The following is an 18,350-nucleotide window of genomic DNA, read 5'->3' as shown; positions in this document are numbered from 1 at the left end:
AAAAAAAGAAAACCATACCCTGAAAACCCCAAACCTATGAAAAAGTCTTGCTTGAGATCCTTTTATTATCTGCATATTATGAACATGCTTTTCTTAAGCTTTGTATTTACTGTAGATAGTGTTTGTGATTTGCGAGGACTTTCAGCTCACCTGCAGAAAATAAGGCTGGTTTCTTCTGGTCATCTGATTTCCATTCAAGCATTGAAGCATATAAAATTGTCTTTTGTGAAGCACTTCTACAAATTTGGTTGCCAGAAACAAGTCAAGTTTTTATTCTATTTTATGTTTAAGTGTAGCATCCCCCTATGCTTTGCAAATGAGTTGAACAATAGAGCAATAGAAGAGTAGGTTCTGTATCAACAGGCTGGTGTAATTTGTAGTCCTACAGGGAAGCTCAAATGTAATGGCAAGATCTGGAAGGTGGCCAAGACATGACACTGCTTTTGCAGCAAGTTGCCTGTGCAATGAAGACGTTAGCTACACTTCACAGTGCACTCCCTTTGATGCTTACTAGTACTAAAAATAATTCTAACACTGATTTCCCCAGGGTAATTAGCTTGTGCAGAATCAGTCTGAGATTAGACTTTTTCTGGTGCCTTATCAAATTTAAGTTCAGGTATTTCTCTCATGCAGTAAGACACAGCTGCAGGAAGGAGAGGTTGTCTCAGTTGTTCAATAATGGGGTGAACGCACCTAATGCAGTGTCCTGAGTTGTCTGTTCTCATCACACCCAGAGGGGAATGGCTTTAGGCCCATCTGCATCAGCCTTTCCATTTGGACTTTTTTTTTTTTTTTCTACAAAAGAAATGCAGTATTTGAAGGTGTTAATCCAGGGGACATTCTGCCCCTGGTAAGGTATTCTCTTTTCTTTTAAATGTTTTCAATATCATAAAAGTGTAATTGGTGCTGGGTTCGTAACGCTGAAGGAGAAGCTAGTAACTCTGTAGAAAGGGTTACCTAATTTGGATTGTATTCTCTGGTCTCCATAGCTGTTGATGCTTATCATAAAAGCTGCCACATTTCCAGATAAGGTACTGAAATAAGAAAAGAGCAGATTTTGCAAAGACAGAAGTGTACGTTTCCTTTTCTAAAGTAATTCCCCTTTTAGTAATTTGTATTTGAATGTGTTCTAGACATGGCAATGAGAGAAACCTGGAGTGTGATCTGCTATGGGAATAACCACCCAGCACATACAGTTGTTTAGCGAGCCAGCAGCTATTTGCCTGATATTCTACTTTTTCTTTCAGGGAGGAATGTTTTAATTTATGGCTCCTAGGGACAGAGGGTGGAATTTATAGCAAAAAGCTAAAAGAAAGGTGTGAAAAGAGGATCCCAGTTCCCTCCCCACACACCCCACCTGCTGCTCCCTTACCTTTCTCCTTATGTCAGTCATGTTTCTCAGTGCACTGAATTGGGAAATGGTAAATCTCAAGGTCCTATTATAACTTTCAATAGCCAAATACTGTGCTGCAGAGCAGAAGCCTTAATTAGCTTTGCTTGTAACTCGTGCACTGTCTCGTGATTTGCGTTTTGCCTGTCTGGGACAGTCATGGGCATAGAGATGGGGGTGAATGTCCTGGGCTAAAACAACCAGACTCAGTAGAGGCTTCACAGTGAGGAGTTTCAATAGTTAGTTCCAGTCTTAACCTATGTTAAGATGCATGCAAGTGAGGAACATCTTAACAGCTTTTAATGAATGTTGTTATTTGCAGCCACCATGGTTTTAAATGTTGGCCAGCAGCTGTAGCTGAGAACATACAGACTGAATCAGACATTAGGAAGATGGATGACGTGCAAACTGACCCAAGGTTTTCACTTTAATTGAGTAAACAAATTGAGTACAATGATGAGGAGATTTATGGAAGTTGTAATAGCTGTGGTGATGTGCTCAGTTGGGTTTTTATCTTCTTGCTGGCTTTGAGGAGGCTTCTTAAAAACATTAGCAGCGAGAGTTTCAGGAATGCTTCAGGGAGCATTGTGCTCTTCTGTGTGTGCAGGGAATGGTTGCTTAGTGAAGACAATATATTCTATAATTTCCCGTATGTAAATCAATTTGGGTGTTTTTCCAGTTTAGTTATACTGGGCACTTGTACAATATTTTCAGAGTGTCTTGCAGTACTTCTCACTTGTGGCTTTTCTGGCTTCCTGACAAGACAGTAAGTGAAATAGAATTGCAGAATTAATTCTCTAGGCTTTCAGTGGCATCTGAAATATCTCTTATAGCCACCTGATAGAACATCTAAAAAATAATTTAGCTCTAAATATTATAACAATTTGAGGGAGTATGTATGTAGGGAGTGCTATAGTGAGAGAAACCAAAGCACATAAAATATAGTAAAATCCCAGGGACCATAATTAGAAGATGTGTAGGGGAATATAAAATGCTAGAAATATTAGTTATATCAAATATAAATGGAGACTTGTGACTAACTTTTCTGTCACTAATCCTTCTTGCCTCTATTGCCCCTAAAAGAGGAGGAGACAGCAAAAGAAGAGGGTATAATAAAAACAAGGGGTGCAATCAGAAGTGGTCTCTGAAGGAAGAGATTTAAATATATGGGTTATTCTGAGCATTTGAGATTTAGCAGCATATTAAAGAGAAGGCTGAGGAAAACAGGCTAAAAATGGTTGGTTTTTTTTTTGTTACATAAAAGAAAGGAGCCATTCAATTAAACTAAAAACAACAAAGTTAAAACTGATAACAGGAAATGTTTCTTTTTGAATATTTCTTTCAGATTTTTGCTACAATGTGTTGTAGATGCAGGGAAAAGAATAAAGAGGCTGAGTTGGGACCAAGAGTTTGGCAAAGTACACTTTTCTCTGTGGTTGCTTAGGGAATGTTTGGTGATCCAGTTGGCACTGAACTTCTGAGGCTGTGGAAGGAAGAGAAAAGACTTCTGGCTGGTGGAGGATAAGGAGTATGTGAGCAACGTTAGTACCATGAACACCCTTTTCACATGAAAGAGAAAAAAAAATCTCTTCTTGAAATTGTGCTCAGTATGGGAAAGAAGAACAGAGAAAAACTTAGGGAGTAAAAAAAGAACAGTTGTGCATGTGGATACAACGCTGGTGTGGCACATTGGTATCCTGGAAAGCCTGGCACACCTGACTCCAGCACTAGGCTGGGGTGGGAGGGTGGTCTCCAGCCCTGGGGAACAGATTTCTGGTCATGGCAGTGATGTGTGGTTATTTGGTTTGAACTGGGGAAGAGAAAATGTGCCAGTCTGTGAATGGCTGATGTCAGACTGTATTTACCCTTTTCTCAGATTGGAACAATTTGTGTGCTTGTTTTTATTTCTGTATTATAACCAGAATTTGGATTAATTTGTTTATAAGCTAACTATTTTTAAAAAGACAAGTGATAGCAACCTAGTACTCCCCAGGCAGCAGATATCCCCACTGTGTTGTCCCAGGTGTCAGGTAGCTGGAACCCTCCCTGATGTCTTGACCAAAACCCAGAAACTTCTCCCCCTTTTTATTTTTTTCCTTTTTCCCCAGAATCCCCACTGTGATTCTGCCTGGTTTGAGAAAGACTCTGCTCATTCTGGGTTAAATGCAAGTGGATGCCAGACACAGTGTGGTCCCTGCACCATCCTTGCTGAATGGACATTTCACTCTAGCAGCTGAAGGAATATAACTGGAAAAAGCATTCAACTGGGGGGGAAAGTAACTGGAAAAACCTACAGGAACAAATCTTGCTGCTAGGAAACAATCTCAAAGCAAACAAAATAAAACCGACAGCAGTGGGTCGTCAAAATTAGAGGGGTGGAGAACAACAGGAAGGGAATAGGAAGCAGCAAGAGCCTTGGATGTAGTGAACTGGGTCCTGCCTGTATTTACAATATCTTTATTTCAGCAGGTTTCTATGCATGTAGGTGAGCAAAGCAGAAAGCCTTGGCAGTGTATATGAGTTGTTTAAATGAGTCCCAACAGTGGCATTTCATAATGTCTTGTGCAAGTGTGTTCAGCCTAACAATTTCTATTACTTGGCATGTGATGGAATGCTACCAAGGAAGCCTCTGGTTGCCCTGTCAAGTTTTTTATTGAAAGGGGGAAGAGCCCAAGCTCAAATCTATCAGCCAGTGAGAACAAATTCAGCTATGTGTCCAGTGAGCTTGCACAGTGCATGAAGTGCTGCTCCAAAACAGGCATTCCAGCCTCCCCATCAAGTGTGTTAGAGTTGGCATTTATTTCTTTTCTCCTCCTTCTGAAAATCTGATCGTCTCGTACTTCACTTCAAGCTCAGTGAGAAAAGAAAGCCCCTCAGTGCTTTTGTGTGCCTCAGATTCCTCCCTGCGAGGTTGAGAAAACGATTTCTTCTCAGTGATGCTGTGAGAGTCCATGGGCACTTTGATACTGGGTTTGACTTCTGAAGAAAGAGGTGAAAATACTGTATTCAGCTGATATATCTCTAGTGCACCTTCCTGTCGGGGCAAAATTTGTTACTGCCTTGAGAATGCATGTAATGCCACTGAAGCTTATTTTTTGTGTGTAATATAATGCTGATATTATTAACTTATCTACCAGTATAAATGAGAGGAGGGTTGTGCAGCTTTATATACAGTTAAAGCATTTTTGTAGATGTCCGAACACTCTGCTAGTTAGTCATAAAATTATTTAAGTTATTAAGTAATTGACTATTTAATCTCATTCAAATTATAGAATGTAAGAACGGAATTTGAAAGCAGACAGTGATTTCTCTGTCTGGATTCATCCAACAGTTGCATTTCTATTGCCTCTTCTGCCATTTTCCCTAGTGATCAGGAAAACTGAGCAAAGCAATTTTTTTTTTCAACTGTGCAAACATTAGAATGTAAACGTGCTATGAGTTTGGGAAGCAGCAGTTGTGTAGTTAATGGTATGCATTTCTAAGGATATAGGTATGAGCTACAAGCTCTGTGGGTGTCTTTGGGACTGTAAATCTGCAGGTTTCATCAGGTTTTTTCACTGAGTTTAGATGATAATTTGACTGTCTCTGCCTTACAGAATAAGGATGGTTCCTCAGCTACTAGCCAGAAAAGACACTGTCCATGAGGATATACCTGTGCACAGAAGAAGTGTCCATTTGACCACTCCCTTACAATGCAGATACAGTGAGTGATTCTGTTTTGGCTCTTTTATTTATTGTCCTTCCCTGCTGTATAAATGCTCAGTATGAATTGCTCAAAGATCATTAGATTTAAAAAGTCTACAAGTGATCCATCCATCCTCATTTTCTCTGAATTGCCTTTCCTTCTTTACAAGGAAAACTAATTCTGCATTGGTGACTTTTACTGGCAGTGAATTACCATAAAGGAGTGTTTTGGGGTCTCAGCTGGGATTTCACATGTCCCATCTGTCCCTTTCAGCTTCAGACACTTGGTTTGTGGAGCTGATTTTTGTGTTGTGTTTGTCTGCTAACATGTTGTGTAAGAATCCATGTAGCCTAGGAAATAGCTGAAAAAACCCTGTATAGACTGGAAAAGCATCAGCAGACATGAAGGTGCCAGCTTTGCCAGCACTTCTTTGTGTACTAACGTTATCACGATTTGACTCCCATCAGTAAGTTTTGTACAGAAACAGTTTCAAATTGGACAAATCTCAAATTTGTTGCAAATATGGACTTAGCAGAAGGAATATGAGATTTCCTCTTAGCAATCATAAAGTAGTGGGCAGACATTGCATTTTAGTGTAGGATTAAATACTTGTTCTGGCTCTTTGCTTCCTAAGTAATCAAACCTAGCCACCAGATTGTATTTGGAAGCACTTACCAGTGTGGCATTGTTGGCTTAACTGCTTAGAAAAGTGCCTGGAAGTTTGAAGATGAGACATGAATCATGGTCTGTTCACTTCCGTGATTGACTTGTCTTCTTCCTACGTTCCTTTTAGTCACCCTGGGAATTGCTGAAGCCGTTTCATGCAGGAGGCATTGCTGAGATTCCCCTTGCAACAATGGACTTGGATAAACCATCTGTCTGGGGTTCGCTGAAACAGAAAACTAGACCCTTCTTGCAAAACCTGAGTGTGAAGAAGACAAAGAAGAGGTCTAGCAAAATGGTGGAGAGGAAGGTGCACTCCTTGGACCGACGCCTCAGCGTGTCGGTGCCTGACATGCTGGAGGTGGAAACTCTTACGGAAGAGGAAACGACTTATTCAAGTACTCAGGTGTTGTCAAACTGCTCCCCCAAAAGCTTCTCCAGGTCCCTGAAGAGCAGATGTGCTTCAGTGAGGCTGGCAAGAGAGGACTGGCCGTGGGCAGCAGAGCAGCAGGGGGTGTGCACAGAGGGGACAGCCACCCACCCGGACGTGCAGGTCACAGGCAGCTCCGCGTCTGAGGGGAAGAGGAAATCCAGTGATGACCTCTTTGAGCTGCTGCAGAGAGCCCGCCTGAGCACCACGCTGACCGAGGAGGGGACAGAGGTGGGTGCTTGGGCATCAGCCGGACTCAGGCTTTTTGTGCTTCTCCTCAATTGTCTGGGCTATAAAGGGGAGGAGGAGGGGGCAAGTAATAACTGGGGGATAAGAATAAGCATAAACCACACACGACCTGGAGCTGCAAAATAACCGCCCTCCATTCTGTTTCTTCTGGCAAGGTTGTGATACTTCAGATTTCTCAGTTTTGTTGGAATTGCTTGCTTAAGTCAGAATCTGTTGCATCCCTCTGAGCTCTGAAATGTGCTGCTGATACCTTTGCTATAGTTCTTTTTAGTTAATAAAGCTTTACCAGGGTTGCTGTATAGCAAAATCAAGTTACCATCCACCCACTCAAGACCCAGCTGAAGTCAAGAGGTGACAGACGATGGGTGAGTGAGGTGAACTCTGCTTGAACCTTGAATTGACCAAAACAAGCATGTGATTGAGGACAGTGAACGTGCAGCATCATGTTCAGGGGTGTCACAGAATCATAGAATGGTTTGGGTTGGAAGGGACCTTTGAAGGTCAACTCATCCAACCTCCCTGCAGTGACCAGGGACATTTTCAACTAGATCAGGTTGCTCAGAGCCCTGTTCAACCTGACTTTGAATGTTTTCAGGGATATATTTTTGTTTTATGGAATTATATCTCCTCCTGTTGAGTTTTCATTGGAAATGTTACATTTTAAACTTTGAGGCCTGTTCCTCATAACATAGGTGTAACAGTTATGGTAGCTGCTTTCCTTAGTCATCTGAGATGCAAAAATGGAAAACATGTTTTGGTTTGAAGTTCTCCTTTGGGAGTGGTGATTTCACATGTTAATTAACATTTTCTAACTGCATGTTCAAAACGATGGCTAGTGCTGCTATGAGGAAAATGGTCCTTTCTGATACAGAACTCATTGTTCTGCAGTCCTGTGTGTTCTCATCAAAGCAGTGTTAGTTCCAAGTCTGTTGTGATGCAGAATATCAGCCTGGTAGTCACTGACCATCACTTCCAGTTCAGTGTTGCTAAATTCTTAACACATTGGCTTCACCTTGTTGGAGTGCACCATTATTCAGAGGTCTGCTTAAGAAAAATAGATGAAATACTATGTAATTTTGTTTCTGTGATTACACTTTACTAACAAGTTGTATAAACTTGCTCAATATATGGTAGATTGGACATTAAGAACACATCATTTTAGTTTCTCCAGATTGTTTTAATGGCAGCAACAGTTCTTTCCTGCTGTTGTAGACCAGAAGCTCTGACTTCAATTTATTACAGCAGCACCAAAGTTAATCCTAAATCCTGCTTTGAGTTTGAACACAGGAAGTGCTTCAGGAGAAGGAGGTACCTGCATGGTGTTGGAATAGCTTAACTTCAGGTTTCCTCCAGTTGCACAGTCTGAGCATTTAAGTTTCCCAAATTGTCTATTTCTTTATGTGTTTGTATGTATAAAGAATTTACTATTTATTTTTCTACCAAATCATATTGCTATATGAATATCCTACCTTCCTTCCTAAAATCTGCCCCCAATTATAACTTTATAATGTGGAAAGATTATTTTTTTTTTATAAAGCACACATAGCAGATGGTAAAGCAAAGTAGAAATAGATACAGAGTACTGAATAAATGTAAATGTGAATTATGTTTGAAGTTGAAATTGGTAAACACTTCAATATTCAGCTTTTTGTGTACTTCAGTGAACAGCTACAGTACACTCCGTGTACTTTGGATAGAGAAAGTTTGTTGCAGAAGTTGTTGGTCTCCTCATTCTGGGTGGGGTTGCTGTCAGGAGCACAACAATAGCTCACATCATTCTTTAGTGAGCATCACCCACTGATCAGTGAGGTAAATCAGAAGGAAGGCAGATCCCTGGAACAAAACAAACTAAAAAAAGCAGAAATGTAGGTTGAGCTTTTTTCCCCCTGAATTGCTTGTCACATGCCACCTACTCATTTCCTGGTTATCTTTGGTCACCCAATATTATCAGATACTTTCTGAGCCTCATGCTTGAGCTCAACGTGAGCTTGTGGTTTTTACAGTCATCTAACCTCTCCCTATAGAGTTCTCACTGTCAGAGCTTGTGTCTTCAGGGAAGGCTCTTGCCACAGGCACCGTGTTTCCATTTGCTAAGAGATTTACTTGACCTGTTCTCCATTGCAGCCCAGCAAGACAAACTTGAAGGGCGAAGGAGCAACTGCAGTTGCATTGAACCTCCCTGGTGGACTCAGGTTGCAAAGGGCACCATTAATGCCACTTTTTGCAGTGGGGTTTTGTCCGCGGTCACACATCATTGCTGAAGTGCTTGAATGACACTTATTTATCTTCTTACTGACACCTTCCACTGAGTCAGTGGCAAACCATAGCTTTGTCACATTGCTGATGTGCTCACTGCCCTTGCATGTGCAATCATTCTTCCTCAGAAAACAAGAGGAGATAAGAGGTGGTAAATCTTGTCTGGGGGAACATTTTATTTATCTTTATCCCTTAATCTATATACTCTTATTTGATGCATTGTTGTAGAGATACATTTGAGACTATGACCTGCTTGGTGGATGTGGCCACTTGTTTATTCTTTGAAGTTCAGAACCATCACGGTAGTTAGATATAATCAAGATGTCAGGACCATATTTTCAGCAGGGCATTTATCTATATTCAATGATCTCATTGAATTAGCTACATAGAAAATAGCAATTTACATTATATAGAGCTAAAATGAAAAATAAACAAGCTTTTTATTTAAAATTATAATCTTTGTTCAAAATCTGTCTATGTAATGCAAGTAAAGAAGGCAGAATACATATAAAATAATAACTTTGAGAGTAATATTTTACTATCAGTGTTATCAGGCCAGCAGAGAGGGTACTTTTTAGTGTTGTAACTTCAATACAGTTATTCTCACAGAATTGTCAGAGTTGGAAGGGACCTCTACAGATTATCTAGTCCAACTCCCCTGCTAAAGACGGATCTCCTAGAGCACATTACTCAGGACTGCATCCATGTGTGGTCTTAAATATCTCCAGAGAAGAGGACTCTGCAACCTCCCTGGGCAGCCTGTCCCAGTGTTCTGTCATCCTCATAATAAAGAAGGGGCTTTTTTTCATATTTAGGTGGAACTTCCTCTCATCCAGCTTGTGCCTGTTGCCCCTAGTCCTGTCACAGGGAACTACTGAAAAGAGTCTGGCTCCATCCTCCTTGCACTCACTCTTTGGATAAGGTCTTCCTTCAGCTTTCTCTTCTCCAGGCTAAAGAGTCTCTAGTCCCTCAACCTTTCCTCATAAGGGAGATGCTCTAGTCCCCCAGTCATCTTTGTTGCCCTCCACTGGACTGTCTCTAGTAGTTCCCTGTCTCTCTTGAACTGGGGAGCCCAGAACTGGAATATTGCAGATGTGGCCTCAGCAGGGCAGAGTAGAGGGGGAAAATGACCTCCCTCGACCTGCTGGCCACACTCTTCTGTATGCAACCCAGGATTCCATTGGCCTTCTTGCTCTTGGCAAGGGCATATTACTGGCTCATGGGTAATTTATTCTCTACCAGGACCCCCAGATCCTTTTCCTCAGGAGGGCAGGTCCACCCCTAACCTATATCAGTGCATGGAGTTCTTCCTCCCCAGGTGCAGAACTTTACACTTGCCCTTGTTGAACCTCATTAGGTTCTTCTCTGCCCAGCTCTCCCAATTCTGTGTTTATGCCATGTAAAATAAGCTAAGAGAAACCATTATCAGTGTCAATGATGATGCCTGAAGGAGATTCGTGTGAAGCCAGAGACTATGAGAAACCGTGGGTTTAATGCACACAAGTGAGATTTTATGCACACTAGGCAGGAAATTCAAAGTTAGGGTTCCCTTAGCACCTGTAATTCAGCTCTGTTGTGCAAGAAAACTCTGCTGCTGCTCTTTATGATGATAATTTTTCTACCTTTAATGTGTTTTTGCAAGATGGCCAAGTTACGATTACTGTGGGAACTGTAATGTTAAATTCTGTCTGTCATGCAAGTGAAATTTTACTTGCAATGCTGGATCACTGTACTTCCTGATATACAATGTATGTGTTTGGGGGGTGGAAGACGAGAGGAATTACAGACAAGAATATTTATTTCAGTGTATCAACATGTCTAAGATTTATGATCTCTGATTCTTTATTTTAATATTTGTACAGTGTTCCACACAAAGCAAATCTCATCTGAGAGGTTTGCACATAATAACATTTTCCCATGAGGATTGAGTTCCACCTTTTGTGCATTTCTGTAGACAGGTTCTTCTTAGCACAAATCTTGGTATTTGAATGGGCTGTGTTTGCCCTGCCATTAGGCCAAAAGAGTTGCCTAGGCACGTGGGTCCTCTTCTGCTAAAACGATGATCAAAGCCTGTTCTAGCAGTCAAAACAGCATCAGAGGTGTCTCGACCAGTGAATCCCTTCTGTTTCTCCAGTCTAGATGCCATGTCACCAGAGCCTCAAGTTTCTGAATGAGTCAGTATTTCGGAAGAATTTTTTTTACTTCCTCTCTTACACTGGGAACTAGATAAAAATTCTCTGGGTCTTTCAGTTACTGCCAAAAGTCTGGGGGGAGTATGTGTTCAACATATTTTTTCCCCTTTCCCTTTGACCATTTCTTTTAAACTATTTTTGCTTGAGTTTTTTTGCACCCCCCTTCAGAAAACCTTCTCTTGGACGTTGCCTTCCTGCTCTCCCACCCCTGGGTATTGCTGCTGTTGCCATCACTTCTGGCATTTTAAATTTCATATTAGTGAGGACACTTGGAGATTCAACAAATAAAATTCTGCTCAGGATTAGGGGCCAGCGTTGCAACACCAAGTGCAATAACCTTCAGGCATCAGGAGAGTCTGTAGTGAAGACCTGCAGCACTGAAAGCACAGGTCTCTACAGGGGAGGAGAAGAATTTGTTCCAATAGCTGGAAGCAGGCACTTATTTTTAGATCAGACTCAAGAGACTTAGAGCAGTTATTGTAAAACAGGAAAAAGAAATGTACTTTGAATTACAGAGGGGAAGGTTCTCTAAGCAGAAGTAAAAGAATTTCACTGGTTACACATATGCATGAATATTTTCTTGATCCCTATATTACTGTTGTCTAATTAATTGTATCTTTTATAGTATCCATGTGGGGGAATGGATCTAGACTCTTCCATATCATCTCAAATTTTTGATGATCAACTGGTAAGTCCTTTCATTTTGAAGCATTTTGAAACTTGATCAGAAGCAGAATTTACTTTAGGTTTAGGTTCTTTGCTTCTTACAGGCTAAAAAACCCAGCAGGTGAAGAAGCTTTCCATAGGTTTCTCCAATGTGGTGTTTTTTGTTTGTTGGGTTTTTGGTTTGTTTAGTGTTTTGGGGTTTTTTTGTTGTTGTTGTTGGGGCTTTTTTTTGCTTTTTTTTTTTGCTTTTTTTTTGTTTGGTAGTCTAAAGCAGTTGCTAATGTTTTAATAGACCTGAATGTTCTGGGGTTTTTTAAGTCTATAATTTCCATGTTGCACTGGTAACTGCTGAGAGCATCAAGCATAAATTCTGAAGTAGCAGCCCAGGAACAAACTGGAATAAAATAAGGACAGGTTGTTTTCACCAGATGTGCTGACTGGATGCTGCTGCTCCTGCTGAATGTGTAACCTTGGTAGCATCTCTGAGGAACAAGACTTCTCTTGAGTTTGCTACCTCAAAACTTTACCACTAGCATTCCTAGTGAGCAAGCAAAGTGTAAAGAAATTCCATCCTCTCAGTAACTATACTAAATGTGTACTTCCTCGGGAGTTCATCAGATGAGTACAAAAGGACTTGATTATCCTTATGAGTCCCTTTCATCTTGAAATGTTCCCTGAAAGCACTATGAACAGCTCGGGGAAAAAAAAAGAATGCAGGAAAATGGTAGGATTTGGAAAACCTGGGCATGTATTAGATCTTAATATTATCACCCATTTTCAGGTACAAACCTCCCTGTTTTACCCCTTCTTTTGTTGAATGTGCCTGATGCTGATCATTTAAATCCCAGAATCGTCATGGTTGGAAAGGACCTTTTGAGTTAAACCATCAAAAAACCCAAACTCAACCAAATAATAAAAAAAACCCCCACAAAACAAAACACAAAGCCTGGTAAAGAAATGTGGTGGATTATTTTGTTTTGGTTTTCTTTGGTTTTTTTTGTTCTTCCTGTAAAGGATCACCCTAAGGGAAGCCAAGAACTTTGTCTCTGCAGAACTGAGAGCACACCTGCTTCATTCATGGTTGCTTCAGGAAGTGTGCAGTGGTGACTGATTTCTTTGTTCTCCTTAGGCTCTAGAGGAAGCAAATGATTGCCTGAGTGACCTGCCCAGTCCCTTTGCCTACCTGCTGACCATCCACCTGAAGGAAGGACGGAACCTGGTTATCAGAGATCGCTGTGGTGAGCCCCACCTTTCAGCTGCTTTCTTCCAAATTCACATGGCTCTCCTCTCACTTCAGTTTGGCAGCAGTTGGCTTCTTTTCTTACCTCTGAAGGAACAAGTCATTACCTTGTGTCCTGGTCTGGCTGAGAACATTCAATGATTTGGTTTATCCACCTTAGATACAGAGGCAGGGAGCTGTGCTCTGCCTGCTGCTCCTTCTGCGTGACTGCACAGCTGCAATCACTGCCTTGGCTGCACTTGGCATCTGTGTCTGTTCAGGAACCATGGAGTCATTCATCTTGAGAAATTCTATTTGAGCTTAAGAAAAACAAAACCAAAGAGTATTTTGAAATTTGTTAAAAGATGGAGCTGTTCTAGGCATGCTTTTGGGGTTATTTACAAAGATTTTAATAAAAGGGAAAGTATGGGAGCAGGGCTGTAAGCCAACAATCCCCTGCAATGTGGGATGTAGCCTTAAGAGGACAACACTTAAAAAAAAAATGACAAAAAGCCAAAGAAAAATTACCAATTATATATCAAACAGATTGGTAAAGATTTGGGGAATTCCTAGAAAAACTGTGAAAGTGCCTGCTGTTAGTCTGACTCTTCTCCAGGCTGTTGCAACAGGGAGTAAAAGTGCCTACAAGCTGCCAGGCAGTAGTTTCTGGTGAGGGAAGATCTGTCCTGCTGAGCACCCAGAAGAGGCTTGTAGGGCTCTGCAGCAACTGCTGCTCCAGGACCTTTGATCTGAACCTGTCAGAGTGCTTTTCCATATGTCCAGTCTTTCTGCATTTTAGATTTATTCTCTTCATTTCATTTTTCTTATGCATGAGGAAACAATTCTAATAATTTTGCATTGCAAAGTGGATGAGCAATTTCTCTCCTGTGATAGAACAGTAAGGTTTATTCATAGAGTTTTAAAGAAAATAAGGTTGCACAGCTTGAAGGCCTTTTGAAGGTTTGCATCTGGAGGGACCTGTATGGATTTAGAAACCTCCCCACATGAAGTGCTTCTTGTTGGGATTTCCCTTCTCTATTATCTCAGTTAACGTATTCTATGCTGGTTTTTCATATCTTCATCAAACAGTAACTCTTGGCCAAGTATATGCTTGTTTTTCTTCCCAGCTCCCAGCTTTTCGAAGGAGTAAATGAATATTTAGATTAAGATCTTTAAACAAAAGCATGTCTTTCCTAACAGTGTAGCAGTTAATCAGATTTGCTTGCAAGCTGCACAAGCCAGGACACATCCAGCCAGTTATATGAATAAGATGCTATAAATGAGCAATTCCAGCAGAGAAGTATTTCTGAAGAAGCCAAAGTATAGTTTTTTCTAGGCTGTGTAAGAAAGTAAATGTTTGTCTTAGTGAAGCATTGGACAACACAACAAAATAGCATAAACAAGGGGAAAAAAAGCATTTTGGTGGGTCTCTGCTTTGTGGTAAATTACCACTCATTTAGTAAACTATGTGATGTGGTGCATCATTCAATGAAATTCCTGTTATTGGTTTGTTGTGTTGTTTTGTTATTTTTTTTTCACAGACACTGGGAGCAGGGGGAATAGTGACTTAATGATTGCTCTTCAGTCACCATCATGTTGTGGTGTTTCCTTAGAAAAATGAAATGCTGCTGGTGCCCTGATGCACATTTGGATAGGTCTCTGCTGTTGTACTGGTTACTTAGGATCTTTGTGTGACCCTCAGGCCTGACCTGCAACCACTGTGCTTTTGCAATGTGCTTTCAAAAGCGGGAAGCTGTCAGCTTTGCTCATCTCTCCAGTGTCAGAAAATCTCAGAGAGAACTTGTGAGCCAGGAGATTGCAACTTCCCCCTTCTCCCTCCACCACGATGCTGGGTAGAGCTGCTGGGCTCGGGCTGAAGGAGCATTGGCAGCAGGTGGTGGGTCCTGCGGGTCAGGCTGCGGCTTGGGCTGAAGGCAGAGCTGTCCTCATTAACGTGGTGGGAACCTTCTATTAGACTAGGTTGCTCAAAGCCCCATCCAACCTGTCCTCGAACACTTCCAGGGATAAAACATCCACAATTTCTCTAGGCAACCTCCCTCGACCTGCTGGTGATAGCAAATACCATCTGGAGTGTGCTATATGTTAAATAACAAGATGTTCACATGAAAACCACAGGCTGAGAAGATGATCCCAGCACCTGTAGCCGATATCAGGTTTAACTTCAGTCTTGTAATTTTTCTAACATGTAACATTCAACGATTACAGTATCAGCATTGCTCTGGAAAAAAACCCAAACACACCTCTCCAAGCAGTTCTCAAACCCACCCGTTCACATGTGCTTGGGGGGAGGTTCCGCCCCTACTCAAAGAGAAGGAAGATGTCACCGGAATGCGGTGTCCTCAGCCCTTTTCCCTCACGTTCTCCCTCCCCGGGGTGAGGGGGCCCCACGGCCGGGCCGTGCTCGCCCTCTCGTGGCCGTTCCCGCAGCCCAAGCAGCGGGGGGAGCCCCGGGAACCGGCACCGGCCCCGGGAACCGGCCCCGGCCCCGGGAACCGGCACCGGCCCCGGGAACCGGCCCCGGCCCCGGGAACCGGCACCGGCCCCGGGAACCGGCCCCGGCCCCGGGAACCGGCACCGGCCCCGGGAACCGGCCCCGGCCCCGGGAACCGGCACCGGCCCCGGGAACCGGCCCCGGCCCCGGGAACCGGCACCGGCCCCGGGAACCGGCCCCGGCCCCGGGAACCGGCACCGGCCCCGGGAACCGGCCCCGGCCCCGGGAACCGGCACCGGCCCCGGGAACCGGCCCCGGCCCCGGGAACCGGCACCGGCCCCGGGAACCGGCCCCGGCCCCGGGAACCGGCACCGGCCCCGGGAACCGGCCCCGGCCCCGGGAACCGGCACCGGCCCCGGGAACCGGCCCCGGCCCCGGGAACCGGCACCGGCCCCGGGAACCGGCCCCGGCCCCGGGAACCGGCACCGGCCCCGGGAACCGGCCCCGGCCCCGGGAACCGGCACCGGCCCCGGGAACCGGCCCCGGCCCCGGGAACCGGCACCGGCCCCGGGAACCGGCCCCGGCCCCGGGAACCGGCACCGGCCCCGGGAACCGGCCCCGGCCCCGGGAACCGGCACCGGCCCCGGGAACCGGCCCCGGCCCCGGGAACCGGCACCGGCCCCGGGAACCGGCCCCGGCCCCGGGAACCGGCACCGGCCCCGGGAACCGGCCCCGGCCCCGGGAACCGGCACCGGCCCCGGGAACCGGCCCCGGCCCCGGGAACCGGCACCGGCCCCGGGAACCGGCCCCGGCCCCGGGAACCGGCACCGGCCCCGGGAACCGGCCCCGGCCCCGGGAACCGGCACCGGCCCCGGGAACCGGCCCCGGCCCCGGGAACCGGCACCGGCCCCGGGAACCGGCCCCGGCCCCGGGAACCGGCACCGGCCCCGGGAACCGGCCCCGGCCCCGGGAACCGGCACCGGCCCCGGGAACCGGCCCCGGCCCCGGGAACCGGCACCGGCCCCGGGAACCGGCCCCGGCCCCGGGAACCGGCACCGGCCCCGGGAACCGGCCCCGGCCCCGGGAACCGGCACCGGCCCCGGGAACCGGCCCCGGCCCCGGGAACCGGCACCGGCCCCGGGAACCGGCCCCGGCCCCGGGAACCGGCACCGGCCCCGGGAACCGGCCCCGGCCCCGGGAACCGGCACCGGCCCCGGGAACCGGCCCCGGCCCCGGGAACCGGCACCGGCCCCGGGAACCGGCCCCGGCCCCGGGAACCGGCACCGGCCCCGGGAACCGGCCCCGGCCCCGGGAACCGGCACCGGCCCCGGGAACCGGCCCCGGCCCCGGGAACCGGCACCGGCCCCGGGAACCGGCCCCGGCCCCGGGAACCGGCACCGGCCCCGGGAACCGGCCCCGGCCCCGGGAACCGGCACCGGCCCCGGGAACCGGCCCCGGCCCCGGGAACCGGCACCGGCCCCGGGAACCGGCCCCGGCCCCGGGAACCGGCACCGGCCCCGGGAACCGGCCCCGGCCCCGGGAACCGGCACCGGCCCCGGGAACCGGCCCCGGCCCCGGGAACCGGCACCGGCCCCGGGAACCGGCCCCGGCCCCGGGAACCGGCACCGGCCCCGGGAACCGGCCCCGGCCCCGGGAACCGGCACCGGCCCCGGGAACCGGCCCCGGCCCCGGGAACCGGCACCGGCCCCGGGAACCGGCCCCGGCCCCGGGAACCGGCACCGGCCCCGGGAACCGGCCCCGGCCCCGGGAACCGGCACCGGCCCCGGGAACCGGCCCCGGCCCCGGGAACCGGCACCGGCCCCGGGAACCGGCCCCGGCCCCGGGAACCGGCACCGGCCCCGGGAACCGGCCCCGGCCCCGGGAACCGGCACCGGCCCCGGGAACCGGCCCCGGCCCCGGGAACCGGCACCGGCCCCGGGAACCGGCCCCGGCCCCGGGAACCGGCACCGGCCCCGGGAACCGGCCCCGGCCCCGGGAACCGGCACCGGCCCCGGGAACCGGCCCCGGCCCCGGGAACCGGCACCGGCCCCGGGAACCGGCCCCGGCCCCGGGAACCGGCACCGGCCCCGGGAACCGGCCCCGGCCCCGGGAACCGGCACCGGCCCCGGGAACCGGCCCCGGCCCCGGGAACCGGCACCGGCCCCGGGAACCGGCCCCGGCCCCGGGAACCGGCACCGGCCCCGGGAACCGGCCCCGGCCCCGGGAACCGGCACCGGCCCCGCCGGGCTCGGCCCCTGCAGCTCCCGCCTCAGCTCCCGGCTCCGTCTCTGCCCGAGATGCCACGAGTTCAGAGCTGGGCGAGGATGCAGCAGCTTTAGCTGCGTTGTGTGTTTCAGCTCCACAGCAGCTTTTAGGGCACGAAGTGATGAACGAGATCTGCTTGAAATTCTAGCAGACAAAGCCTCTTGCATTGCAGTTCGGTCTTGGCTTCTGCCTCTGTTTTGTTCCAATGTATGAACTCTGTATCTTGAGTGAGTGCATATGAATATAAGGTGTGTGACAAAGGAGGGGTGTTTCTGCCATTGAAAACAGCTTTCTGGAAACTCCTGGTTCTCTCAGCAAATTCACAGGGCTCTCCCTGAATTGACTCATTATGTGCTTAGCAGTTATTAAGGAAGAATTAATTACACTTGGCTGAGCAAAGGTGAGCAGTAGTTGGGCTGAAACCCACAGGCTATAAGAACAACATGTGACTTTTTCCCAACTTTCTGGGTATTTTTGCAGACTTTTGGACTCGTGATGCACTGCTCTTTCCAGGATATGTTCCCTTTGGTGTGATTGAAATTCCTCCTTCACTTTACTAGATCATTATTTTATTTTACTTTTTTCCTTTGTAATTTTATCCCTGTTAACATGTGCCCTTTCATATTTTCCTCCTCACCTTTTGCCTCTTGCAATACAGTGTGTTTTTTGTCTGTTGTCTCCCCAGCCCCTGACTTTTTGTAGCTTCTCTCCTTGTACCTGCTCTCTAGCAGTGCATCAGCCTGAGAGTCTGGCTTAGCTGCATATGCTCCCTGTTCCTTCCTGTAAAGTGTGTAAGCACTTTACAGCAATAAGCAATGCAAGAAGAGTATCTGAGATGTGGAGTTTCCCCCTCTCCCCTCTCCCCTCTCCCCTCTCCCCTCTC

The 18,350-nt window shown here is 47.3% G+C and overlaps 1 protein-coding gene across 1 annotated transcript in view; it reads left to right on the top strand.

The window, feature by feature from the left end:
- The first annotated feature begins 5,931 nt into the window (after window positions 1-5,931).
- MCTP2 (multiple C2 domains, transmembrane 2) overlaps window positions 5,932-18,350 on the top strand; it is a 104,111-nt gene continuing 91,692 nt past the window's right edge. Inside the window, exons 1-3 of the mRNA XM_009995347.1 lie at window positions 5,932-6,399; window positions 11,491-11,553; window positions 12,661-12,769. Of these exons, the coding sequence (XP_009993649.1) occupies window positions 5,932-6,399; window positions 11,491-11,553; window positions 12,661-12,769 (640 nt within the window). The remainder of the gene's footprint in view (window positions 6,400-11,490; window positions 11,554-12,660; window positions 12,770-18,350) is intronic.

This window comes from Chaetura pelagica, unplaced genomic scaffold (genome assembly GCF_000747805.2).
Source record: "Chaetura pelagica isolate M959 unplaced genomic scaffold, ChaPel_1.0 scaffold453, whole genome shotgun sequence".
NCBI lineage: Eukaryota > Metazoa > Chordata > Aves > Apodiformes > Apodidae > Chaetura > Chaetura pelagica.
This window is presented reverse-complemented; position numbering and strand designations above follow the sequence as displayed.